The following is a 27,501-nucleotide window of genomic DNA, read 5'->3' as shown; positions in this document are numbered from 1 at the left end:
GGACATCTTGAGGTAAATCCAGAGAAAAACAGCGAAATTTACACACAACACAAAGAATTGTTAACAAACTGCGTGCTATAAAAGGAGTGAAGTCACTGGCGTGGGATTGTTGGTACTGTAGTAGTGGGAGGTGGAACGGCACCTCGCTGTTCGGGGATTTTGACAGGAGATATCTAAATGGTGTGAGGCCTCTGGTTGTGATTTATCACGCCCCAGTATTATATATCGACACCTTTTATAGGTGATCGAGCTGGGTTCAACCTGGCATCCCTATGCAATTTTTTCTCTGGTAATATATAGCAGTTATATACCTTAGAAATGGTGCTAAAGGAGCATTTCACTGGGCGTTACGTGTCGGAGCCCAGAAATCTTTACATAATCTATTTCCTTCTGCAGCCAAACTCATGGAATTCCACAATCCTAGACAGCACGATTATGAGGCAGAAGACTGTGCAGGTTTTACAGATCATAAAATCCCTCCACTCGATAAAATAAATGCTTCTCCCCTTAAAAGTAGTAAAAAGTCTCATATTACTAAATGTAGATGGCGTGGCATATTGCATATTATGTGATTCCCTTAAATTCTGAAGAGGTGAACAAAGTTTCAACTTATTTGGATTGTTCTCATCCTATTTCACACTATAGTCTTTGCTGTTCGCTTGCAAGCTCAGCCACTAGTTTGTCTCGCTATAGTCCTACTGGAGTTAATGTAGGCACTAATATAATGACAGTACATCCAAAGATAATACGAGTCTTCACGCTCCCGCAGCTACCCTCATTACAAAGGGTAAGCAAACCTGGAAATTGGCTGATGTTCACACAGATGGCTCTGCAGACAATGAAAGTCGGTAAGTATCGCCTTTTCAATCTTTGCGTAACCTTATTGCAGAGGTGTACCCCAATAAAATGATTAAGGTTAAATAGGAACGATTTCCATTTGTATTTGGCATGTAAACAATGTACAAACAAGCTACAAGCGAGGGGTGTGCTCTACAACGTTCACAGTGTCACACACTGGTGACGTTCATAAGTCATGGTTCTCTATCTCCTCCCAAGTCTTGATCGGCTAGGAAGAGACTGATTAAGTTTGAACAGTAATTAACTGGGTCATTGAGTTTAAAATGGAAAATCTTCACTGAACAGCCTGATAGTTCTGTAAATCATATTGATAAATGAATGTAATGAGGATGGTAATATGACATCTAATCTAATAATAGGTTGATCAAACATTCTTCAAACTAGTTCAAGTTACACAAAGCAATAATTACACTGATGAAAGTAATGCAATGTCTGACCTGATATTATTATCAGTCGATCGAGCATTCTACGACATTGGACATAGACATGTTAAGCATGAGATGAAAAATCATAGTCTTCATGCCATTTGGGCGTTTGGACAGTCCTGGATGGCCGGCCCACGGCGAGACCAATTGGTGGGATGGGATTTTCTAGTTGGGGTGGAGCGGCTGGCGTTGAAGGTCTGACACGACTTGGTGTTGCTGGTGGGGGCAGTGGAGTTTGGTCGTTCGGCGTTGTGTGTATAAGCTGGCGAGTGTGGTTGGCCAGCTTTACAGGCATGAGTGGGGGAGGTTGATCGACTGATGTTGGGTAATGTCGGTCAGCCAGCAGTTGTAGTTGGTCAGCAGGCGGGTCCGGCGGTGTTGATACGTGTCGGTTAGTCTCCTTCGGCTTGGTCGCGGCCGCGCTTGCGGGTGGTTGAAGGGGTATGCCACCATAGGTTATATTTTGCGGCTCTGTCGGGGTCGTAACCGGTGTGAACTTTCTCAGGAATTTCCGATTGCGCAGCGATACTCGGCCCGAGCCATCAACCTTTACCACGTACTGGTCGTACTGCCTTACCTCGACGACTGTCCCGGTCCTGTCCCATTTGGTGGGATGTCGGCCAGTTTGATTCTGGATGCGAACATGGTCACCAACCCGTAGGGGTGGCAGACGGCGAGTGTGTTGTGACCAAGTGTCCATCATGCGGACATGGCGCTTGCGTAGGGCTTCTTTCCTGGATGTCAGGGTTTCGCGCCATGTGGTGTGGGGGTTGTACTTCCCAGGAAGGATAGGGATGAGATCGCGGATCGGGTGACCGAAGACGCACATGGCTGGGGAGATTTTTGTGACTGGGTCTGGAGTGTTCCTGTACTGGAGGACTGCTTTCTGAACGGCATCTGTGTCTAGGTCTCCATTTGTCCCCGTGTTGTTAGTAATCAGGCGCTTCATCGTTTTCACTCCGATTTCCGCTCGGCAATTGCTGTGTGGAAATGCTACTGATGACAGTGGTGGTGGACACCCCAGAGTCTCAAGAACCCACGTGTTTCGGTTGCCGTGAATTCTGGCCCACCATCGCTGGCAAGTTCCTCAGGAATTCCGTACGTGACGAATGCACGGCGCAGGTTGTCAATTAGTCCTTTGGCACCACTGGTAGACTTTGATATAAGTGGCCAGTTCGAGTATCGGTCCACAATTACCAGGTAGTGGGCGCCCTTGTGAGTGAAGTAGTCGGCACACATTGACTGGAATGGGTAAACAGGTAAGACGGGTTGGGTAGGGGGGGGCGGATGGTTGGGAGGGGGCCATGCGGTGGCAATCCTCACAGTTATCTTTAGTCGCCTGTATGTCTGCGGTAATGCCTGGCCAGTACACTGATGCCTCTGCACGAGCAGTCATCATGGAAACACCCTGATGTGCCGAATGTAATGCGGATAGGACACCCTGGCGCAAGCACGTTGGGATGATAACACGATCTTTGAACAATGCGACACCGTCGAAGGTGATGAGCTCGTTCCGTAGGTGGTAGTACGCACGGAGGTGTTGTGGCATATCATCTTTTGATGTCGGGAACCCATGTTCGATGAGCTCTGTGAGCACGTGAAGGGCGGGATCGCTTGCTGTAGATCCCCGTACACGGTCCCAGGTGACCGCTGGAAGGGAATCTAGGGCTGTGAGGTATGCGGGCTCTTCAATTGTGCATGTGTCACAGTCCCTCATGCGTATGCCGGCAAGGATATCGTGGTGGACCGACGGTATGGAGTGGTCGCAGACTGATGCATTGTCGTCAGGGAGATACAGTTTTTCTGAGTTGGTGTCGCCTCTTGGATGACGTGAAATGGCATCAGCTGCTTTGTTGCGCATCCCTGGCACGTATACGATGCGGAAGCGGTAGCGCAGTGTCTTCTCCTTTAGGTTGTGCAGGCGGGGATTCGGGATGTCATCCAGGGATCGGTTCCCCAACACCTTTAATAGTGGCTTGTGATCTACCGCAATGACCAGGTTTGAGCAGCCGAGGACAAAGTAGCGTGATTTGTCAAGGGCATCGGCTACCGCCAGGGCTTCCCCCTCTATCGCGGCATACAGTACCTGGATTCGGCTGGGTGCGTGAAACGACTCCCAACTAGGGTCACCTTCCAACCTTCGCGGCAGCAGAATGGCTTGTCTGTTGGGCATTGGCAATGTTTTTGGAACAGCCAGAACCCAATGCCTTCTTTAGACCAATCGGTCGCAAGGCATGTCGGCTTGGTTTTGTCGAAGATGCGCACCCCGTTGGTAATTTCATCTACAATGGCCTCTTTAGATGCTTGGAATGCGCTTTCAAGATCGTCGGTCCACGTAAATGCCTTGTCGGGTTTCAGTAGCTCGCGGAACGGGAGCATGCGCTCAGTCATACTGAAAGCATAAGACACTTGGTTTACTAGGCCAAACCACGATCGAGCGTCGGTAATGTTCTTCGGGCGTGGGAAGTCTGATATTGCCTGCAGGTATTTCGCACAAGGGCGAACACTGTCCATTGAGATGGTGAAGCCGGCGAATTCTACCTCGCGACAGCCAAACAAAAATTTGTCGGGGTTGAGGGTGATGCCGTTTCTCCCGCAGACGTCGAGCCAAGTGACTGCCTGGTAGAAGCTTTCCTCAATAGTGTCGGCCCACAGTAATGTGTCATCAACGCATTTCGTCATGTCACGGACGTCGGATACTATCTCATCATATCGTCTTGAGTAGCCATCGCCTGACGTGGCATAGCCTTGTGGGGCGACACAGTATCGATATCTGCCCCAGGGTGTGATAAAGGTGGTCATGTGGCGGTCCTCCTTGTGCAGTGGTACACTGTGGTATCCATTCCAGGCATCAAACACTGTTTTTAGTTTCCCCGGTGGGACACAACGGGCCTGATGAAAGGGCGATTGGGTGTGGTGTGTTTCACGAGTGGCATGAGCATTGAGAGCCTGAAGGTCTACCGTCCTTCTAGGCTTCCCCGTCTTCTTGGCGCAGATTACCATTCTGTGGCACTATGTCACCGGCTCTCCTACGGGCACTGGCTCGATAACTCCCATTTTGACGTCTTGGTCCAGACCTGCTTTCACGGTTTCTTGCCAGTGTAACGCTACTGGAATGGGGGTGTGATGGGCAACGGGCTTAGCATCTGAGTCAACCATCAAGCGCATCGGTGGGCCCGCCATCATGGGGAGGGGCTGGTGGATGCACGTGTTGAATGTGCTGGAGGCATAAAGTTCCTTCAGGTATTGTTGAATGGCCTCCCTGTTACCTTCTGTGGCTGGCATGGGGATAGACGTAGGTTTAGGTGGGGGCGCCGTGCGCCGAGGACAATTGCATTGAGATGTCACGCCATTGTCACATGTATCATTTTGCGGTGTACAATTGTCTGTGGTTGCCGCACTGCACGACATCTCACCCAGTGTGGGGAAATCCTTGGAGATTATGCCAAGATCGACGCAGGCGCTGCGTGACAAGAACACACTGTCGGTTGAATCCGTGACATACACTATTTGCCGAGATTCGGTTTGCGGATCTCCGGCGTGTGTTCCGCAGAATCGGACGATGGCTGCCCCTAAGATACGGATATCTTGTTTATTCGCAGCCTTCATTCTCATCGAGACCGGGAGCAGGTCCGCGGTCGTCAGGCCCATCTGCTCGATAACGTTAACCCCGACCAGATAACTCTGGCAACCGGTGTCGGCCATGGGGCAGGGAGTGTTGCAGGTCTTGCGCGCTTGACCGGTCTGAATCCCAGGGCGAGATAATCCCCTGCATGGATGTTGAGTCGAAGGTTTATGAACGGCTGCGGTTGGGAGTTCCTCCTGAGCCCTTACATGTTGTCATACAGGTGGTGATCTAGTGCTAGCAACTGTTCACCGTCAATCGTTCGGATATCTGACACAGCACACAACTCTATGGATGCTGCCGTCTGTTCGTCGCATGCGTCTGTGTTGGCAGATTCAGCCGCCGATTTACTCCGGCACATTCGCTCTATGTGGTTATCGAGATTACATTTGCGGCACTTTCTACTGTAAGCCGGGCACTCAGTCTTCCTGATTCGCCAGGGCGCATTCTTGCCATGGCCCTTCTCACCACAGTACCCGCAAACAGCTTGTCTGCCACCGTCTCTTGCATCCGTCTGACGTGCATCACCCCTGTTTACCGCGGTTTAGCGCTTGATGCGGCGATAGGAGCTGGTGACAGCCTCCGCGCCATGACTGTGGGTGTCCAGCAATCGGGACGCAGACTGCTTACCAGACTCTTTCGCTTCGATGAACCTGATCGTTTCCTCCAGCGACATCTCCTGCCGCTGGTCGCTAAGTAGATCCAGCTGGATGTCCTAGTCAGTGATACCTCGTGCAAGCACATCTTTGATCACGTCGTCCGCAAAGTTTACGCTTAGTCCACATATGCACCTCCTGACGTATTTGCACGTGTTTGCTTGGGCCTTCACGCGGGCGTGAAATGCCCGTATCGGTTCCTCGCGGCCCTGTCGCATGTTTGAGAGAGCCGCCCGCGCCACCATTGCGTTCTCCCCGCGCGCCGCGAGGGCTTTTATCGCACTAAGCACCGCATCCTCCGATTCGCCTACCAGGCTCCTCCCCGCGGCGCTGGTGATGTCCTTGCGTAGGCTTTCCTCACAACATTTAAGGAGCTGTACCACAACATCATCGCCTTCGAGCCCGGTTCCCTTGCGATATTCGCCCCAACGAGTTAGGAAATAGTCCCACTCCCCACTCGTGCCGGCCGCTGATATCGTTGGGCGCTTAAGTTTTTCAACCTTGGTGCTTGGCGGGTGGTATTGAGCTACTGGGCCCTGGGCATGAGTCGTTGTGTGTGCGTTCAGGAGCGCTGCGGTATTGATGGGCTCTGTGGATGCCTCGGTTCGATAGGTGCATCCAGGCACTGGGAAACCAATGCTTTGTGCGGCCATTTTGCTGCTTATCACTGTGAATTACCTACTAGGGAATTACTGACAGAGTGACTCACTTTAATCACTGTAAACCATTTGGATACTACTGACCTTTTGAGTCCTTTTTGCTGTATTCACGTTCTCCACAGGTTTGCAGGTTTGTTCATATCGTGGTGTAGGGACACACAATCAGGTAGATCTAGTAACAGACTTAACTTTAATACACAGCAACACTGTTCTTGACAATTCCCGGTTGCATTAGATTCAAGTCCGTTCACTTTTGTTATGGCCACGTTTAGTTTACCCTTGGCTGGCACTAGTCACCACATTATCACTCAGCTCGTTGCATCACTTACAATAATGTCTTTTAACAATGACTTCTCCCTCGGATCGTTTGTACATAAATGGGAACGATTTCCATTTGTATTTGGCATGTAAACAATGTACAAACGAGCTACAAGCGAGGGGTGTGCTCTACAACGTTCACAGTGTCACACACAGGTGACGTTCATAAGTCATGGTTCTCTAAAGGTAAGTTCCTAAGTCTCTTATTCTACCAGATAAGAAAAAGAAGATACTTTCAAGACAGTTTACACATCTCAAATATCCAACTTAGTTATGGACAGATGTACAGAATTGTTGTCTTGAGTTCATAGGAAGGCTGGATATTCAGTTTCATGCTTAGACCCTCTTTAACATAGAGACATACTAGCTTGTTCAAGACAAATAGGGCACCTAACCTCAACTTGGATGGAGATTTAGTGGCCTGTCTTGATCCAATCATTGTGCCTAATAAAAGAAAATCTCTAAATTCAGGTTATGCAAGTTGGTTAACTAAAGAGATTATTTGTAGGTATAGTAATCGGATCAGATAGGGACTGTAATTGAATCACTTACCTTTGCAGATTCTGTTTTAGGGGTTGTTTCTTATCAAGTAAAAGAGAAATTTTCTGTTTAATGTGTTGCGTGATTAAGAGAAGAGAACAGGTATGTAATTTTATGGTAGGTTCAGTATCAAAGGCATAAAAAAAAACTTGGAACCTGTGTGCTGGATGGAGTTAACATTGATAAAGTATTAGCTTAGGTAAAAAACAGGACTGAAACTGATGTCTGAGGATGGATTATAAAAATACCCAACCTTCCAGTTACAGGTCAAATCTCTCAAGCTCAGACGGGCTAGCAAGGAGGCCCTATCATTCAAGCAACAGCACAACAAAATTCCGTTGCAGTAGACATTTCAAGAAAGATTGCCAACCGAACTCGAAAACCTTATTGTAAAACAGTATGACAGTCATTCCAACGTTAGTCTGTTAAGGGGAAGACTGTCTTACTACTTCCCCATTTGGGAAAAACTATAGCTTAACCCGGCAGTCTTGGCTGTGGTTAGAGAAGGCTACCAGAGTACTCTAACTACCAATTCTCCTTTATTGAAGAATCTGAATCTGTTCCTGTGTATCCAAGTTGCAGTATCTTACCAATATAGTAAAAGCTCCGTTACTGCAAATAGAAATTGCAAATCTTTTAGAGAAGGATGTGATAGAAGATATCTTAAACCGTTCCCCAGGGTTCTACAACAGGATATTCTTGGTTCCCAAAAGCTCAGGAGGGTGGAGACCATTTCTAGATGTCTGCGCACAGATTTCAGTGATTACAAAGTTATCCATGCCTCCTGGCTAGTACAGTAGTAACGTGTTTGCCTCGCATTCGCGTGGCAAGAGATCGATCCCCACCCAGGGCCGTGAGTTTAAGCTTTTTACTGGGGAGGCTACTGCTGTGGTAGGGCACCACAGTGGGGGGTTGGGCTTGCCCGGCTGACGTTTTGATGAGCATCTATTCTGATGGAACTGGAACTGAAACCAGACACCTTTAACCTTTAAACACACTCAACGATTCTGGGAGTGATCAAACGAAAGGATTTCATGTTCTTGATAGACCTATCGGATACATATTTTCACCTTCCAATTTATCTAAATTCAAGAGAATACCTTAATTTTTTTCAATTTCAATGGATCAAAGGTGTATCAGTTCAAGTGCTTTTGTTTTGGGATCAGGACCGCCTCACAGATGTTCACCAAATTGATGGCTTCCATCACAAAATGGTTAAGGTTACTGGAACTTTAGAGTTCTTTTGTACCTAGACGATTGGTTGATTTGAAGTTATTCATAGGAGAGGATTCGAGTTCAAGAAGTTTGGTTACTCAGGTTGTTGGGTAGGCTGGGGTCTTGTCAATGTCAATATGTCCCTCTTGGAGTCAATGTCAGGAATTCTATCCTGGATCCAACAAAGAAAATTCTATATTTGGGAATAATGGTAGCAGCAGTTCCAGGTCAGGTCTGTCAGTAAGGAGTAGAGGATCAAGTCCTTTATTCTTATGCTACAAAGATTCTGGACATCGAAACGCATGGTGCTGCGAATTTGGTTGAGATGCCTAGGAACCATGGCTTCTGTAGAGGAATTGCATTGGAATAAGACAATGGAGTTAGATTCTGTAACTATTGTTTCAATGGTAAATCAACTTCTACTACTTGAGTGGTGAGATGATCAGTCGCCTGTCACAGGGAGTCTCTTTGGAGTTGAAAATGCCAAACCTATCCCTGTTCACAGCTGAGTCACAGAAAGGTTGGGGAGCAACACTGGACCACTTGCATCTCTCGGGGGATATAGACTCCACAAGAAACAGAAACTACACATCAATTGCCTAGATTTACTTGCATTATTCAAGACTTCAAGATCAGGAATCACTTGTTGAAGGGAAGACAGTACCGGTGTTTTCGGACAATACAACAGTACAGTACTTGCCTACATCAGAAACCAAGGAAGTACAAGATCGCCTTCCCTGTATCGGATAGCATATAAACTGTCATCAGGGAAGAGCCTTAGAGGAATCACTTTACTTCTGAAATTCATTCCAGGAAGATCAAATGTACTAACAGACCAGTTGAGCAAGAAGAATTGGTTTTTACCAAATGAATATCCCTTGATTTGTCAAGCGATTAGGAAGTGGTGGCGTCGCCCTTAATGTTTGCCACATTACTGAACATGAAGAAGGGAATTGTTTGTTTACCCATGTTGAATCCCTTAGTTTGGAAGATAGTTTTGTTATATGAGGTTGGTCAAATCTGGATCTTTACACATTTCCCCCCTGTTTGCCATGATTTAGCAGGTGTTAAACGAGTTCCAGAGCTCTGTGAACAGCAAAGTGATGCTTATAGCCCCTTTTTGGCCATAATGGGAAAAGTTTTAACATTTAAACTCACCCGCTGGTTATATATAATAGCTTTATTCTTTCTGACTGGCAGAAAATTCAAAACTCGCGCCCATCACATGTATATGCCAGGTATACACTAGGGCCACCATGGAGCTAGGCCGAACTATCCCTCCTAGTCTCAGATTTCTTTCTGCCGCCATATTGGCAAGAGCTTGAAATTCACTTGCCGTTTATCAGGAATTAACAGTGTTCTTGGTGATGTACAATTGTTATTGGTTTTGACTTTAGCATTTATTGGACTAGCTTACGGATTCTCTTGGATATCTACTGATTTGAATTAATTTGAATTAATTTTGACCCTTGCTTGAATTGATCTCTCTATTTACATTTCCAAAATGGCAGACCCCTCCCCTTCATATAGGAAGGGCATTAAAGGGTGTAAAACTCGGCTTGCAAAAGCCTTGGTGGATCCCTATTCAATTTGCATTAAATGGTGGGGTAAAATATGTAATTTTGAGGATAGATGTTAAGAGTGTTTTGATTTATCCAAGAGTCAATGGTTAGCTTATGATCGCAACTCTCGTAAATTGGAAAGGGATAGAATTAGACGTAGTTCCTCCCGTTCAAGGGATGTATCATTTTCAAATGTCTTTGAACCTAATTCCTTGATAGTGGTAGATCCTGAACCTAATCCTATTCAATCTGAACCAACAATAAAGGATATGATGACAGCGATCCAGGCTCTTGGTTCGAGAGTGGAATCGCTGGCAGCGGACAGACACCAAATTTTGTCCGATGTGAATCTACTCAAAAGTAGTAATTTGTTCCATAACCGAAATACAAACCACGCTATTTACAATGGGTTTACCTTTTAGCGCAGCTGAAATGGCGAGCCATTAGAATTTAACGAGGGTGTATTACCCCCGCGCTAGTTAGCGGGGGGGGGGGGGGGGGGGTAGGGGAGTGGTAGCTAGCTAACCCTGGCCCCCCCCCCCCCCCCCCTCACACACAGATGATTGCTCACTTTCACTTTTGGCTCGGACTGTGACAGACGTCTCTGTCTTGGTCCTCTCTTGGCAGCCATTGTTTGTTTTGTCTTTACTTAATCGCTTACTTTTCATTTACTCAATATATATATAAACATGTTTTCATGTTTGTATATATATTTGAGTAAAGAAATCAGTAAGTTTCCTTTTCAGAGTTGTGTGTGTAGTGTACGATATCTACGTGGAGTCCTCGGCAGTTAGGCCACCACGGCGTAATTTTATGGGTGGCGATCGAGTTTGACTTATGTCTTTCTCTCTCTCTCTCTCTTGAGGTCGTTCACCCTTTTACTACGTGTTACTACGCCCTTGTAGCTTCCTTTCCGTGGGGGGGGGGGGGGGGTTTGCTACGCCATACGTTTGTCTCAATTAGTTTATGAATCTAATTGTAGTTTTTTTTTTTTTTTTTTTTTTTTTCAGCTTGTAGAACGATTCCTTTCGGGGTTTTCGTTCTTTCTTTAGTGTTCATTCATTTTTAAATTACATAATTACATAGTTACATAATTATAATTGTTATAATTCTGTTTTGGTTACAGCTCTCCTTCCGTGAGTGTAAGTGGTTGTGAGGGCACGTGCCTGTTGTGTAATTCTTGTTTCCTTTCCCTCGGGATTCCTCTTCGGAGCCTTCCCGGGGGAATGAATGTCTACTAATGTTTTTTTGTTTTATTTTTTTACAGTTACCGATCTAGTTCGTTTCTGTAATATGGTAACGGTGTGAGCTGTCTTGTTGAGGCCTGGGGATTCTGCTGTTGCTGCCTCCCCCCTTGTATTTTCGTCAGGGGCGTGTCTCCTTCTACTGGAAGTACTCCCGTGACGACGGACAGCTCTCCAGTTCATTTTATTACTCTCAGGAGGCTTGCCTCCTTGGGCAGGTAACTTTCCTTCCGAGGGAAGTTTTTCCTGTCCAGGCTTGAGTTTTTCCCCTTTTGGGGGGTTCTTCTCTTGCCTTTTTTTCGTGCGATTACACCTGCAGTTTCGCTCAAGGGGCTGGGCAACTGCAGGAGCTCCTCTTCGGAGGATTGCTCCTTTTAGGTCACTGGCTGACCAGTCTCTTCTACGAAGTGCTTCTCTTTCGTTCGCGAGAGAGTACACTCATAGAGACTCCTCTTCGGAGGATTCTTCTGTTGCTGTTGCTGTTGGCCGCCCTCGCTGTAAGGCCCACCGTCCGCCTCGTCGTAAGGGCCTCTCATCTCCCTATAAGGGTGCTAAGAGGTGCCTTTTTGAATCTCCGTTTGCAGCCTACAACTCCTTTTTCTTGATCTTCCGCCTTGGTGCAGATGGACAGCAGTCTGATCTCGTCTTCCGACGGGCAACGGTCTTCCCGACGGACAACGGTCTTCCGACGGACATGAGTCTCCCGGCGGACAACGATTCCTTCGGGGCAAAGGGTTGCCTCCCACGGGGGTTCTTCCCTTGCGTGTCAGGGTTCCCCTGCGCGCCCTTCTGCTGTGTTCTCTCCTGCTCCTGCTCAGTGTTAGCGCACAGGCGCTTTCCTGCTCATCAGCGCTCTCCTGTTCGTCAGCGCTCTTATGATGATCATCCCTGCTGTTCCTGTTGGTTCCTGTTACGCGCCCTGTGCGCCCACGTTCGCCCTCGCGATCTAGAACTTCGGTTCAGGTCCGGGTCAAGGACTATTCTTCTATGCGCAGGCTTCCACGCGGCCTTCTGCTCGTCAGCGATCATCAGCTCGCCAGCGATCACCTGTCTCTCGGCGATCTCCGGATCGCCCGTGTGTGTTACAGCCGGCACGCCAACGTTCTCTAACACTTCTGAAGGAACATGGTTCGCCAGCTACTAGCTCACCTGCACATGCTGCTCGCCATCGCGCGATCGCCCACCTGCGGATGCTGCTCGCCATCGCGCGACCGCCCACCTGCGGATGCTGCTCGCCATCGCGCGACCGCCCACCTGCGGATGCTGCTCGCCATCGCGCGACCGCCCACCTGCGGATGCTGCTCGCCATCGCGCGACCGCCCACCTGCGGATGCTGCTCGCCATCGCGCGACCGCCCACCTGCGGATGCTGCTCGCCATCGCGCGACCGCCCACCTGCGGATGCTGCTCGCCATCGCGCGACCGCCCACCTGCGGATGCTGCTCGCCATCGCGCGACCGCCCACCTGCGGATGCTGCTCGCCATCGCGCGACCGCCCACCTGCGGATGCTGCTCGCCATCGCGCGACCGCCCACCTGCGGATGCTGCTCGCCATCGCGCGACCGCCCACCTGCGGATGCTGCTCGCCATCGCGCGACCGGCCACCTGCGGATGCTGCTCGCCATCGCGCGACCGCCCACCTGCGGATGCTGCTCGCCATCGCGCGACCGGCCACCTGCGGATGCTGCTCGCCATCGCGCGACCGCCCACCTGCGGATGCTGCTCGCCATCGCGCGACCGCCCACCTGCGGATGCTGCTCGCCATCGCGCGACCGCCCACCTGCGGATGCTGCTCGCCATCGCGCGACCGCCCACCTGCGGATGCTGCTCGCCATCGCGCGACCGCCCACCTGCGGATGCTGCTCGCCATCGCGCGACCGCCCACCTGCGGATGCTGCTCGCCATCGCGCGACCGCCCACCTGCGGATGCTGCTCGCCATCGCGCGACCGCCCACCTGCGGATGCTGCTCGCCATCGCGCGACCGCCCACCTGCGGATGCTGCTCGCCATCGCGCGACCGCCCACCTGCGGATGCTGCTCGCCATCGCGCGACCGCCCACCTGCGGATGCTGCTCGCCATCGCGCGACCGCCCACCTGCGGATGCTGCTCGCCATCGCGCGACCGCCCACCTGCGGATGCTGCTCGCCATCGCGCGACCGCCCACCTGCGGATGCTGCTCGCCATCGCGCGACCGCCCACCTGCGGATGCTGCTCGCCATCGCGCGACCGCCCACCTGCGGATGCTGCTCGCCATCGCGCGACCGCCCACCTGCGGATGCTGCTCGCCATCGCGCGACCGCCCACCTGCGGATGCTGCTCGCCATCGCGCGACCGCCCACCTGCGCATGCTGCTCGCGATCGCCCACCTGCGCATGCTGCTCGCGATCGCCCACCTGCGCATGCTGCTCGCGATCGCCCACCTGCGCATGCTGCTCGCGATCGCCCACCTGCGCATGCTGCTCGCGATCGCTCACCTTCGCATGCTGCTCGCCATTGCGCGATCGCTCACCTGTGCATGCTGCTCACCATCGCGTCGGCATGCCACAACGCGCCATTGCCAACCTGCGCGTTAGCGCTCACCACCGATCGCCTGTTGATCCATATCGCCAGCGGTCTTCCTCGCCCACGCGGCAGCGCGTTTCCTCGCCATTGCGCTAACGCTTGCGTTCGCCGCCTCGGACTCGCGCTCATTCATCTGCCCACCCTTGCGACCGCTCGCCTGCGCGCCCGCGCAACCGTTCACCTGCGCGACCGCTTGCCTGTGCGCCCGCGCGTTTATTCGCCTGCGCGCCCATACGTCCACGTGCCTGCACGTCTACGCTCATGCGCGTCCGCGCCCATACGCCCACGTGCCTGCACGTCTACGCTCATGCGCGTCCGCGCCCATTCTCTCCAATGTTCGCCCGCGCGCGAACCAACGGTTTTCCATCGCGCGGACGGACGGTGTTCCGTCGCGCGAACCGACGGTGTTCCGTCGCGCGAACCGACGGTGTTCCGTCGCGCGAACCGACGGTGTTCCGTCGCACGCCGTCGCGCGAACCGACGGTGTTCCGTCGCTCGAACCTACAGTGTTTCTTCGCACAAACGTCGGCTTATTTCTTGCAGTATCCATTGCTCGTCTATGGGTTATCGCTCGCCGACCACCAGCTCTCGCCCTTCCTACCACGCTCGCCCTCCTTCTGCGCTCCTTCGCTCACCTTCGTTTGTGTTCCTGCGTTACCGCGCATGGGCGCTTCCACGTTCGCCCACGCGCAAATCTTTGAATTACCATTGCGCGAGCTCCAGGGCGATTGCGACCACGATTCCCATTGGGGTTTTCGCAGCATGGCCAGCCTGGGGAGTTCTTCTGGAGCGTATTTCCAGAACACGGCCTCACCCCGTAAACGCAGAGCATGGCACTTGCAAGAATAGGAGAAACTTCAGGGAGATCTGAGCAACACTCCTCTTTCCAGAACCTGGGTTAGCCCTTCCCCGTCATTCCCTGGAAGGATTTTTGGCGGGGGGCTTTCCGTTCGAGATTTCTCCATCGGACAAGGGGTGACTGCTTACCCCTTCCTCTGGGGGCTTACCAGGTCCTTTCCCTCCTCGGTTACGGCCCGAAGTTTGGTTCAAGGAAGCTACAGGAAGATCATGGGTACTTTCCTCCTCTCGAGCTCAGGCACCTTGGCCTTTCGTCGTTAAGTATCTAACTTGCGGACAAGCTCGATGTTGTACCATCTGGACGCGCTGACTGAGGGCTTCCTTCGGGTGTCTCATCTGTGGAGGTCGATGACCTCAGACACCCTTCCATCCTTGAGAAGAGTTTGTTTGTGCCCAAGGACAGAGACTTAGACAGCGGCTGTGCGGAGGAAATCGACTTCCGTTTTCACTCCTCCAAGGCGCTTTCTTCCAGACTGTGCAGGGCTCCAGCGCCCTTTTCTTTCAACCACGTCGGCCTAAGTTATCGGCTACGACAACTGGGACAAGGTGTCCAATTGCAGTTTCCTCCTGTCAGGAACAGATGGCACGGGAGGCTTCCCCGGGGGGGCATAGTCCTAAAAGGAGCGGCAGAGTTCACGAACTCTAGGATTGCAGGTTTTTCGCTGGGAGGATGCTTAAGGTTACTCATCCGAATGACAGCTTCCCGATGCCCATTCCCGCACAATCTCTGTGATCAGCCAAGGATATCGCGCCTGCCGTCTTTGTCAGCGAATTCAGTGTCTCTGAACCTCTATGCCATAGCGTCAGCAAGAGTTGCCCGGTTGGGCAGAATGATCCATACCTTAGGCGAAGGTCTTCCATAGGATCATCGACGGCTTCACCCCTGGCCTCTTCAGTCGATCCTTTCTTGTAAGGAAGGATCTGAGAGGGGAGTTCCGTAGTCGAACTCTCAGCTCTGATCAAGTTTGTCGAACAAACTTCGGCCAGCGTAGAACAGCAGAATCGATCAGACTGGTAACGAGGCGACAGGACTCCTTAAACCCTGGATCGGAAGGACGGGTACTTTCAGTTTCCATTCCATCCATCTTCCAGGGAGCTCGTCGAATTCAGCCTAGACTGCAAGTATTCCTGCTTATGATGCAGTGTGGCTATCCCGCCGTGGCATAGCAGGTTTTTTTCCCCAGAGAACTCTCCCTGCCTTCCTCATGGCCGCTCAGGTGCAGGCTTCCGCCTCCTCTGCTGTTTGGAGGGCTGGTCAACTCCGGTAGGCTCGGGTTCGACCTTCTTCAGCGCCGGGACAAGCTTCCGGATGCTTACCATGAGTGTGGGTTCATGGTATTTTGCTTGGAGCCTTCTCTTCTTCTGCCTCAACATCTGGAGTATCTGGCCATGATATTGAGTCAACGGCCTTACCACGTTGGAAACCCCGCTTCTCGTCCGTCCAGCGAGGTTAAGCAACGTCGGTTCTGGTCGGTACTTGGATGGGTGACCACCTGGGGACGCCAGATTCTGTTACCACATCCTCCGAGCCTTCCTTTCAGTTGACTGTGGCAAGACTGAGGAGAGTCGCAGTACCTGTTCTCAGTCGAGCAGAGCTTTCAGCCCTACCTTGGAACGTTTCCTAGTTCTCCTTTCCTCATTGACCCGTCTATAGTCCGAACGGTCGCCTCAGGATAAGTTCCATGTGGGGCGGTCCAAGTTCCGGTGGCTTCAGGCAACGTTTAACCGGACTTCCTGGCCCCTATGGGACCAGCGGAACTATTAGACCTGCAATGGGTGTTGACCTATGGAGCCTCTTGATGGTAGTGGATATTCTCGTCCTTTCCCCACATTCTTGATGCTGTTCTCAGACTCGTCAAAGGAAAGGGGGGGGGCGCATGTTCCTGTCCAGGCCTATGGTCAAGACCTGAAGGATACCTCTCCATCATTCAGGCAGGCTTAGGGGCCTTAGTCTGGCCCCTCTACAGATCCTACAGCTCCTGCCGAGTCACCCCGTGCGCGTCGACTTCATAATTCTGGCGTATTCTAACCAGCAGGGGACGCATTTTCACACCTTCACATCTTGCAGTAGAGATACCGGGATGATTGAGATTCTCTCAATACCACCATCGGGTCTCTCATTCCAGGCAGGGGAATGTTCTCTCCGACTATCCGAGCAGAGCCTCGTAGAGAGAGTGTACCTGGGGGTCTTTGACCTTGGGTAACCAGCAACTCCTGGTCTGGGGGACCTGATCGCGACAGCTTGGAACCTCAAGCTTCCGCTGTTCTTCCCCCCCAGTCTCAGACCCCGAGACTCTGGCAAGATGCATTCCGGTGATGGTGGGACAACTTCGACGCCTGCGTCTTCCCTCCTTTTTGTCTGTGGACAATGGGTCTCAACAAGACCAGGTTGTCTGTCAACCTTTCAATGGGAGAGCTCCACTGGGACTATGCGCAGAACGGTTTCTGGACCCTCTGCTTCCCCTGACGGAACTCCCGGGAGAGCTTCTCCCACGGCGCAGACTACTCAAACAACCACACTGCGACATCTCTCCCGAACCGGGGCATCGCTTCGGCTTCATGCCTGGAGACACTACGCCTCCTCCTCAAGAAGAGACAACCCGCTACAGTCGCGGTACGGAGGTCGCGTCATCTGCAATAGTCATCCGCAGGGGTCTTCCAGGCAAAGTGAAGAGTCTAAGGTGGTTGGTGCCGTGGGAGATATACCTCTTCCCTTGAGGCCTCTTCTCCAGCAATAACGGTCTTATTGCCTTTCGGCGGGAGTAAACTCCTTTCCGCTCTCGGCAATGAAGCCTGTCGCTCGGCCTTTCCCTGACCTTCAGGCTTAAAGGAATAACTTTTTCCTGCCCGCTGGATCTTTCCTCGCTCATGCGAAGCTACGATTGTCCCTGCCCTAGTCGGAGGAAGACCTCCAACTTGGAGCATGGCTCGGACTTTTAGTCCTTTAAGAGATCTTCTCAAGACCCTTTACGACAGGCCTCAGATTGTATTCCGCCTTGGGTCTCCTGCTCACTCTGGCCACGGCCAGTGTGTAAGCAATCTTCTTGGTCTCGTACGACTCCCCCTTTCTAGGGAAGAGGGGAAGGCAACATTCAGGTTCGCTCCTGAGTTGTTGGCTAGACTCAGAATCTGGGGGTCCCGGCCCTTCGGTCCAATTCCTTCAAGATTTCGAGTCTCCATTCTGTATCTGATGTCCCAAGACCTTCTCTTTCTTGCCAGTAAAGGAATCGAGAGGTTAGCTTTGGGAACAGCTGCAGTTTGTCCTCAGTTGCAGCCGATTTGGGAGCACAAGGAGGACACGGGGGAGAGTCACCAGTATACCTCTTCAGCCCGGACTCAAGGACATTCATCTCGACCTGTCTCCAGACCCTCCCCCGTCACGTCGCCCTACAGCACGATGTTGGATACATCGCAACGTCCCTCGCCTTCGAGTAATACTACTCTGTGACGCAGGTGCTACAAGCTGGAGTCTGGAAGCGTCTAATGACCTTCGCAGCCCGCTTCCTGCAGGGCGTGACCCACAGGAGTCTCGATACGTTTTCTATCGCTCTGTGGTGGCTACACAACAGCTGGTCTAACCTCAGGCTCCTTTTTGGACAGGTAGCAGAAGGTTGAGGGCATTGTTATCAGGTTTTAGTCTGCATGAACGAAAGAAGTATGTCTGGCCCTTATTTCTTTCTTCATCATCCCATCTACGGGGAGGCAGCATCCTGGTCTCTGCATAGCTGACCTCGAACCTCTGCAGGTAAACCATGCTTCCTTGTGTTCCGAGTATTGAGTCAATACTGTCGCGTCCCCCATACCCTGACGAGGTGGTATTGGGAACGTCCTAACCCAGAGTTCCTTCTGGAACTCCAGGTCAACTGCCTAGGACGGGTCACACTTCTTCCTTCACACACAAGCTTATGTAGGCCACACGGTTCCTTGCGGAGCAAGGAGCTTGTGAGGTGCAGGGACTCCTTTTCTCGAGTGCGACTCACTCGGATTCTGAGTCCCCGGGTAAAGCCAAAGCCAGTATGGCTGGGGACTTTCCACCCTACCTAATGGGTAAGTCACCCATTGTAAATAGCGTGGTTTGTATTTCGGTTACGGAACAAGTGACAAATTCGAAGATAATTTGTATTTTTCCTGACCATACAAACCTTAGCTATTTACACATATTTGCCCGCCAGCCCTGTCCCCCAAGACAAGTCCTACCTCTAAGTGAAAGTGAGCATTCATCTGTGTGTGAGGGGGGGTAGGGGTAGCTAGCTACCACTCCCCTACCCCCCTGCTAACTAGCGCGGGGGTAATACACCCTCGTTAAATTCTAATGGCTCGCCATTTCAGCTGCGCTAAAAGGTAAACCCATTGTAAATAGCTAAGGTTTGTATGGTTAGGAAAAATACAAATTATCTTCGAATTTGTCATATTAGTGATGTTAATGTGTTCAGTGATGTGGAGGGTACGTCTACGCGTTCTTGTCGTTCACATAGCCTTAGACCTCTTGCAAGCTCCTGGGCCCATGCGAGAAGTAAAGTCGAGCGGCAAAAGGGAACGAGAGGCGTCATCAAGCGCGCAGACGTACCTTCGAGCGTTCCTGTTGAATCTATTTCTCAGATCGCTCCCCCTCACCATGGGAAAGGTGAGGTTAGTTTTTTGTCCTCGGATGAGACTAAACAAAGAAAGGACTAGCGTCAAGCTTCCAGACCCCTTAAAAGAAAAGTGGGTGAAGGCGCACAAGGTCGCGATCCTCCACCGCAAAGGCCTGGTTGTAGTCATTGGGACCTGTCAGAGAACTTTCAGCTGCATACTCAATGCTCTCCGCTTAAGCGGTCTAACAAGACGTCAGATATTGACAGAATGATTCAAACTGAATCAGAAATTATTCCTGAGTCTAAGGTTACGGTGCATGCACCACCGCTTCCATCGGACTGGATTATGAGGAGCGTTATGATAGCGATGAAGAGCGAGAATTCGCTATGGAAGTTTCGACCCCTGTTTCACAAACGATGTCGCACAGGCGGCCTAAGCAGGATCCTAAGTCATCTATGCTGCTTGATATGACACAACAACTATCTACTTTCATGCATTCTTATCAGCCCGCAGTCGACAAAGCGTTGGTTCATCACGATTCCGATCGTGACGCGATGTCGCACAGGCGGCTTACCTTTTCATGCGATGTTGATCGGGGTGATAGAAGTGCCGCTTTTAAGTCTGCTAGTACTCTTGCAGTACCTGTTTCTGTTGAAAGTAGACGTCAAGCGAATGAGCGTGACGTCGGGGGTCATCATTCTAAGCGCGACGACAAGCGCCAAGCAGCTGAGCGCGATCTTACGCGCCAGGCGTCTGAACGTGACGCTACGCGCCTAGTAAAGCGTGACTTAAAACAAAGAGACCGTGACGTCTCCTGTCAAGCGGACCATGACGCCAAACGTCAGTCTATTTCAGTTCAGCATGCTCACAAACGTGACGCCAAGCGCAACCTTAAGGAGCGCCAAGCAAGTAAACAAGCTGAGCCACTTGATCGCGTGCATCGCGCGCCTGACGCCCGCGTGCGCGAGCGGCGTTTTTCAGAACTAGAAGCGATGACTCCTGCTGCTATTATTTCTGAAAAGGATCATGATGATCATTCATCCTTGGATGAACCATTGGACATTGCCTCTGAGGATGAAGGAAATAAAACAACGCAACACTGTTGATTTCAGGAAAATTATGCTGATTTTCTCAGAATTATTTCATGACAGTTTTACTCCTTTAGCTCCTCGCTCCCCTCCATCGGAGTTTACAGTTGGTTTATCTTCAAAAACATCAAGGTTCACTAAGATGGTTCACTCACGCTCTTCTAAGAGAGCATTAAAATTAATGGAGAACTGGATGCAGTCTAAGAGAGTTGCAGGAAAGACAAACTTCTCGTTTCCACCAGCCAAGTTAGCTTCCAAGTCCAGTATTTGGTATGAAACAGGAGGCATCTTAGGTTTGAGAGTTCCTGCCTCTGCTCAGGGCAACTTCTCAAGTTTGGTGGACTTCTCGACGCTTTACTATGAGGAGAACGAAGATCTTCTGGTCCATAACTGAATTCATCTTCTTAAAGGCATATATAGATCCTTTGAGGTTTTTATATTTCTTGACTGGTCTATGGGTACCTTGGGAAAGAAAGTCTCTGCTTTAAAGGACCCTGAGACTTCCAATCTTATTCATATTATGTCCTGCATGGACAAAGCTGTAAGAGATGGTTCAAATGAATTGGCAGCCTTATTCACAGCAGGGGTGGTCAAGAAGCGAGAGACCATGTGCTCTTTTCTCTCTGTGGGGGTCACTCCGTTCCAGAGGTCAGAGTTGCTCTATGCTTCTCTTTCTCCTTCTCTTTTCCCTCAGGAACTGGTAAAGGAGGTAGCTTCTGCCCTCACTCAAAAGGCTACTCATGATCTGGTCGCTAAGTCGGCAAGGAAGGTCCTTCCAACGTCCTTTTCTACTCGTGGGTTCAAGGATGATTCTACTTTTCCACACACGACAAAGTTTTTTCGAGGAAAGACAGTCGGCAGAAGCAGCTTCAGACCTGATAGTAGAAGGACCAGAGCAAGAAGAGGAGCAGAGTTTGACTGCCTGTACCTTCAGACAGCAGTGGGGGCCAGGCTGCACAAAATTTGGCAGACCTGGGAGGAAAAGGGAGCAGACCATGGTCTGTCCAAGTTTTAAAGAAGGGTTACAAAATCCCTTACATCTCAAAACCCCCATTGATTTCAAACCCGGTAGATCTTTCTCCCAAATACAAGGAAGAAGTAAAGAGGCAGGCCATGCAACTCCAAATGTCCCTCTTGCTGGGGAAGGAGGCGATAGAGAGGGTGAGGGACTTAAAATCACCAGGCTTCTACAACAGGCTGTTCCTGGTTCCCAAGAGCTCGGGAGAATGGAGGCCAGTCCTGGACGTAAGTGCCCTCAACAACTACGGCCAAAAGACGAAATTTACAATGGAATCCCAAAGTTCAGTTCTTGAGGCAATAAGGAAAGGCGACTGGATGGTCTCATTAGACCTCCAGGATGCTTATTTTCATGTTACAATTCACCCAAGTTGCAAATGTTATCTAAGGTTTGTCTACAGGAAGGAAGTATTCCAATTCCGGGCCCTATGTTTCGGCCTCACTACCGCCCTGCTGATATTCACAAAGATCATGATGAATGTGGCAAGCATGCTCCACTCAAGAGGCATCAGGGCCTCCCTGTATTTGGATGATTGGCTACTAAGAGCCCCATCATTCAATCGCTGTGTGGAGGATTTGTGTCTAACAATGAGTCTGGCGAAGGAGTTAGGACTGCTGGTAAATGTAGAGAAGTCTCAATTGATCCCTTCACAGAGGATTCTTTATTTGGGGATGGAGATTCATAGTCTGACTTTTCAGGTTTTTCCATCACCCGAAAGGATTCAGTCAGCTCTCCTAAGGATTCGTGCCATTTTAAAGAAGGAGCTTTGTTCAGTAAGGGAGTGGATGAGTCTCCTGGGAACCCTCTCCTCACTGGAACAATTCGTGTGTCTGGGGAAGTTAAATTTACGACCCCTTCAGTTCCATCTCAGTTGTCATTGGAACAAGGAGAACAATCTAGACAAAGAGAGCATTCCTCTTACAGATCAGATAAAAGAGTGCCTGTGTTGGTGGAGCAACTTAGACAGACTCCAGGAGGGTCTCTCTTTGGAACAGAAGAGCCCAGACCTAGTGTTGTTTTCCGACGCCTCGGACTTGGGGTGGGGAGCAACACTTTAAAGTCGGAGATTTCGGGTCTGGACAAATCAACAATTAGGTCTCCACATCAACCAGAAGGAACTGTTGGCAGTCCTATTAGCTCTCAAGGGGTTCGAGAATCTAGTACGAAACAAAGTTAGCCAAATCAATGCGGACAATACCACAGCTTTGGCATACATAGCGAAGCAAGGAGGAACGCATTCCAGGCCTCTTTACGAGTTAGCAAAAATGCTTCTCATTTGGGCACATCAAAGAAATATTTCCCTATTAACACAATTCATTCAAGGGGAAAGGAATGTGAGGGCAGACAGCCTTAGCAGGAGGAACCAAGTTCTCCCCACAGAGTGGACACTGCATTTAGAGGTATGCAAGAAATTTTGGCGATTATGGGGTTGTCCCCTGATGGATCTATTCGCAACCTCAAAGAACAAAAGACTAGAGAATTACTGCTCCCCAGTTCCGGATCTCGAAGCGTCACACATAGACGCATTCCTGATGGATTGGTCACATCTAGATCTGTATGCCTTTCCACCGTTCAAAGTGCTGCACAAAGTTCTGCAAAAGTTTGTGTCTCACGAGGGAACCAGATTGTCGTTGATAGCCCCATTCTGGACGTCAAGAGATTGGTTCACAGAGGTACTGGAATGGTTGGTGGACATCCCAAGAAGCTTACCATTGAGAATAGATCTTCTCAGATAACCACACTTGGCAAGAAACCATCTAAATCTCCCAGCTCTACGTCTGACTGCCTTCAGACTATCGAAAAACTTGCAAGATCTAGAGGATTTTCGAAGGAGGCAGCCAAGACTATTGCTAGAGCAAGGAGAACTTCTACTATCAGAGTATACCAATCCAAGTGGGAAGTTTTTAGAGCATGGCGTAAAAAAAACTCAGTTTCTTCTTCCAGTACCTCTATAGCTCAAATTGCCGATTTCTTTCTAGAACTTAGAAGAAAGAACAATTTCTCCTCCTCTACCATTAAGGGATATAGGAGTATGTTAGCAACAGTCTTTAGCAAGTTTACGGTGAATTACATTTAAAAACGCCAGGTAATCTTTCCACATAGGTGATAGTATTGCTGATGAACTGATGTAAACAAAAAAGACGTTTGATTAGCACCCATCTGTTGCCAATGTTCCCTACCAAAGTGGGTGAATGCTCACAGAAATTCAACTAACATTCTAGTTTTCCCTTTATGTCTTAGGAGAAAATTTTATTTTTTTTAAGGGTAGACATCAACATACAGTGCAGTATAACCAGCTTCGAGAAAGATGCAATATGAACATCAGGTGAGATTTTGTGATTTGATTATTAAATTTTTTATTTTATTATTTTTTCATTGTATGTTGCATTTTTTTAAAAATTGAAAACCAAACTTTGGTAATAGACTTTACATAATTTTGGTTATTCTAGTTGTCGGCCTACTGCCCAATCATACAATGACCAAAGTTCAATTTATGTAAACCACTGCTAACATGAGGATAAAATAAACAGCATTATTCTACTGTAACACATTTATTACAGAGACTTGGTTACATCAGCATTAGTATTATTGTGCGCCACCAAGCTCACACAGATAGCACCGTCCTCACAGCATCACTCCACGAGATATATTACATGAGATATTGTGATGCAACTTTCCAATTGTTGGTACATTAGGCTAGTGGTTCCCAGCCTCTCAGTATCATGTACTGATAATGAGTACATTTATTCAGTGCTATTTCATATACAGTACTGTGTACCACCTGTGTGGTGTTCCTTAACCTTGTCAACTAATATCAAGTCTCCTTTGGAAGGCTGCTATGCATCACTAGTGATAATAGGACGTGGTTATGTTTAGCCAAAGGTTGGGAACCACTTCAATAGACAGTCAAAATTCTTTACAATGCTCTGGTGTTTGGTAAATATCATTAAGTCTGTGACTAATGTCCAAAATTGTTGGGCTTCACCACAATGGATGTTTATCGCCTGAATAACCGTATTACATGATTCACAGGTCACTATCCTACCAGTAAATGAGCCAAGACTACTAATAAACACAGTACTGTATTAACAATTTCAAATTTAAATCTAACCTTTGAGGTGGATAAAATATTTTGGATTTTATCAGACATAAACTCTTTGCTATATAAACTACAGATTTTCCATCTAATATAATTTCACAAAAGGTAAACAAAATGTAAATAACAAAGTTTAACTTGGAAAAATACCAGATCACATTATGACCATATCATCAATAATACGAAGTTCTATAAAAGACAGACATTAACCCTAGTCACTACGAATGACAGCAATCCTTTCAAAACCCAAGAGTAAACAAAAAAATGTGGTGAATCTATAAACACACTATTGTCAAATTCAGATTTTCTAACACAAGGCATGTCATTGAAAACTTAAGATACTATGCATGAAACTGAAGACAATGATAAATGAATGAATTGACAATAATAAAAATGAAAAATAGAGAGATATATGGAGACAATAGGAAACACTCCATTACTGGCAGGATTGTAATAATAGTGGCAATAATAATAATGATAATTTAATTTACCTATTAGCCTAAAAATTCAAACTGCCTTGTTGTGAAAAAAATAAAAACAAAGGAAGAGAATCGCACAGCGACAGAGCGGTGTTCAATAATCTTTACCACCCATCACAAAATGTATGATAAGTGATAACATTTTTTGTTATTAAGCAAGCTAGGTTTATTTCATTATATACATAAATATAAATCAGCTTATAAATGATAAAAGAACAAAGACTCATTTGTTCTGAATGGAAAGGTATCAAAGTCTTTTCAGAATGTTAGCAAATGATTTCTGTATCAGTGCAGTAAATTTGATTTCCTATAGCTTTGCAAATTTGTTAGCTTCAAGAGCTAAAGATGACCAAACATAAGCTTTTCTCTGGACAATGTAGTATTTACCAACCTTCCAAAAAGCACTCTGAGGTGGTCCATTCAACTCTAATCTAAGCATAATTGTCAAGAATATATCTATGCAAGAATATACTACAATATTAAGTTAGGGTAACGCTAGTAAGGCAGCAGCATTGATGTTCGGTTACCTGACACCTCCACCTCCTGAAAAATGGCACTCTCTCTATTAGCCAGGAAATCGAACACTGCCAATGCAAGGTCACTTTACTACAAATCTACAGTCCAGCCCAAAGTTAGGTCATAGTTTTATCAGAAATAAAATTAAGGCAACAAAATAAAATACACTGGATTGGAGCAACATAAAAAATATACTGTAAAGAAAATACACATTCTGCTTAATTCCAGCAACAGCATGGGGTTAACTCTGAAAAACCTGATAGACACTGATATTGAAGTGTCCAACAGATAACGTCATTATTAGTACGGTGTTTTTTTCGCATGTTTTTCCACATTAGGCAAAGATGGAGAAAACAGTGTCTTCTAAATCACAGTTCATACACCTGTGATGTTGGCTCAACCATCATCTTGCTACAATAACTCAAAATGGAAGAGCCTTTATGTGGTGGAACTGAAGGATATGCTATTCAGTAAAATCTTATTCCAGTGCAACTGAAGCAAGCAAAGAGACATCTTGTTTTCACGTTCAAATAAATATATTAACTTTGCTTCCGATGTACTTATTTGCAAACCTAAGTGTGAGAAGATCATAACAATGGCAGTGAAATCCATCAAAATATACACTAATATAGAAGGACACTATGATCAAAGGCATTGAAATTGGATATCAATTCATTGGACTGGATTTGTTTTTCTCTTGATTGACAGTTCCTTTGAACAAACTTCTCCTTTTTTACAATAAAAAAAACTTGTGCATCACCAATGACTCATATAATTATTCTTCAGTTTTGTGATCAATCAACTAAGAATGTTCATAATTTCTTGCTGAAATTGAAAACAAATAATACATTACATTACAAGAGGACCAAAAAGTCCCACATATCAAATAATTACCTAGATTTTACGTTACCAACATTTACATTTTACGTCAATTAGATAACAAATGTATGTCTCATAAAATTAGGGTAGGGAGAGAATGACTTTGCACCATTCATGCATCTTCAAATAATAGTCAAACAGCATACAATTCTAGATTTTCATCGTGGAATTTTTTATGCATTAAATTTGGTAAAGATTTTTAATCTAAAATTTTACATAGATCCATAAAGAGGAAAACATGGAAACAGTACATAAGGTACTTTTTAGATTTTTCCTAAAACCTACAAAAAAAAAAAAATGTTTTGAGTCTCGTAGATGAATAAAACTACAGGCACTTATTTGCAGAGACTGACATACTGTATAATAAGGTAGATTGTCTCCATGCTAACATTTTGATTAAACAAAAGATGTGACTATAAATACAATCTTATTCCCATCAATGCTGAATTGGAAATAAATTCAAACATATTGTATGGATCCATATGAGAAATTTTTTTATTTGTGTGATTATTAGTATTTGTAGTAGGTTTTGGTGGCAGCGGTGGGATTGGGGCCATTTACATGAGCTTTTGCTTGGCGCAGTCGGGGCAGAGGATATCAGCCCCGTCGGTGATGAAGCCCTTGCCCACCAGGGAGCCCTTGCACACAGCACAGATGAAGCAGTCATTGTGCCAGTGCCTGTCTTCGAAGGAGATGAAGCGGGTACCACCAATGCCTGAGATGAAACAACCGTATTATAACAAAACAATATTCAAATAGGTAATTTATCTAATGATGCATATTCATCAAAATCACTCATTTTGATTTCTATAGGAGTTTGATCGCCACAACCTAAAACAGTTTACCAGTAATTAAAATTTCCAAAGTGTATTGTGGCATTTTGTCAAATTTAAAAAAAAAAAATCATTGATCTGTCTGATTTTATACTTATTAAATTACAAGAATGTATGAAATCTGACATAATGGATGTTTCCCTTAACTAACCACAATGACTTAGGCATCACTTCAGTGAATCTCCCCAGAATACTACATTTTCTATGCAGTAGTACCTCGGTTTATGAGCAAAAATTTCCATTGCTATGGCAATTTTTTTTTGTACGAACAAGACTTCCATGATGAGCAGAATTTCTTGGGTGTAATGAAATAATATCTGCAAGTCTCAAATTATTATGCTTTTAATGTTTGATTTATGATTTGAGATAGTAATATTCTGCATACAGAATTACCTTTAGTGTGTGTGTAATTGGTTTTTAATCTAGGCATGTCTAAAAAAAAAAAATGGCATAAGGCTTTTGTAACATTTTTATTTTTGGCCTTTTTCTTGCCA

The 27,501-nt window shown here is 47.8% G+C and overlaps 1 protein-coding gene, 1 long non-coding RNA gene and 1 pseudogene across 3 annotated transcripts in view; 2 read left to right on the top strand and 1 right to left on the bottom strand.

Annotated features, from left to right (window-relative positions):
* LOC137645625 (uncharacterized) overlaps nucleotides 1–27,501 on the top strand; it is a 71,905-nt gene that overhangs the window by 35,538 nt on the left and 8,866 nt on the right. The window lies entirely within an intron of this gene.
* Nucleotides 15,922–16,040, top strand: LOC137646205 (5S ribosomal RNA; annotated as a pseudogene).
* The window catches only part of Lmpt (Limpet), a 170,042-nt gene continuing 166,277 nt past the window's right edge, over nucleotides 23,737–27,501 (bottom strand). For both annotated transcript variants that reach the window (XM_068378436.1, XM_068378435.1), the window contains exon 6: nucleotides 23,737–26,889. In XM_068378436.1, the coding sequence (XP_068234537.1) occupies nucleotides 26,732–26,889 (158 nt within the window). In that variant the 3' untranslated portion in view covers nucleotides 23,737–26,731. The remainder of the gene's footprint in view (nucleotides 26,890–27,501) is intronic.

This window comes from Palaemon carinicauda, chromosome 8 (assembly GCF_036898095.1).
Source record: "Palaemon carinicauda isolate YSFRI2023 chromosome 8, ASM3689809v2, whole genome shotgun sequence".
Lineage (NCBI taxonomy): Eukaryota > Metazoa > Arthropoda > Malacostraca > Decapoda > Palaemonidae > Palaemon > Palaemon carinicauda.
This window is presented reverse-complemented; position numbering and strand designations above follow the sequence as displayed.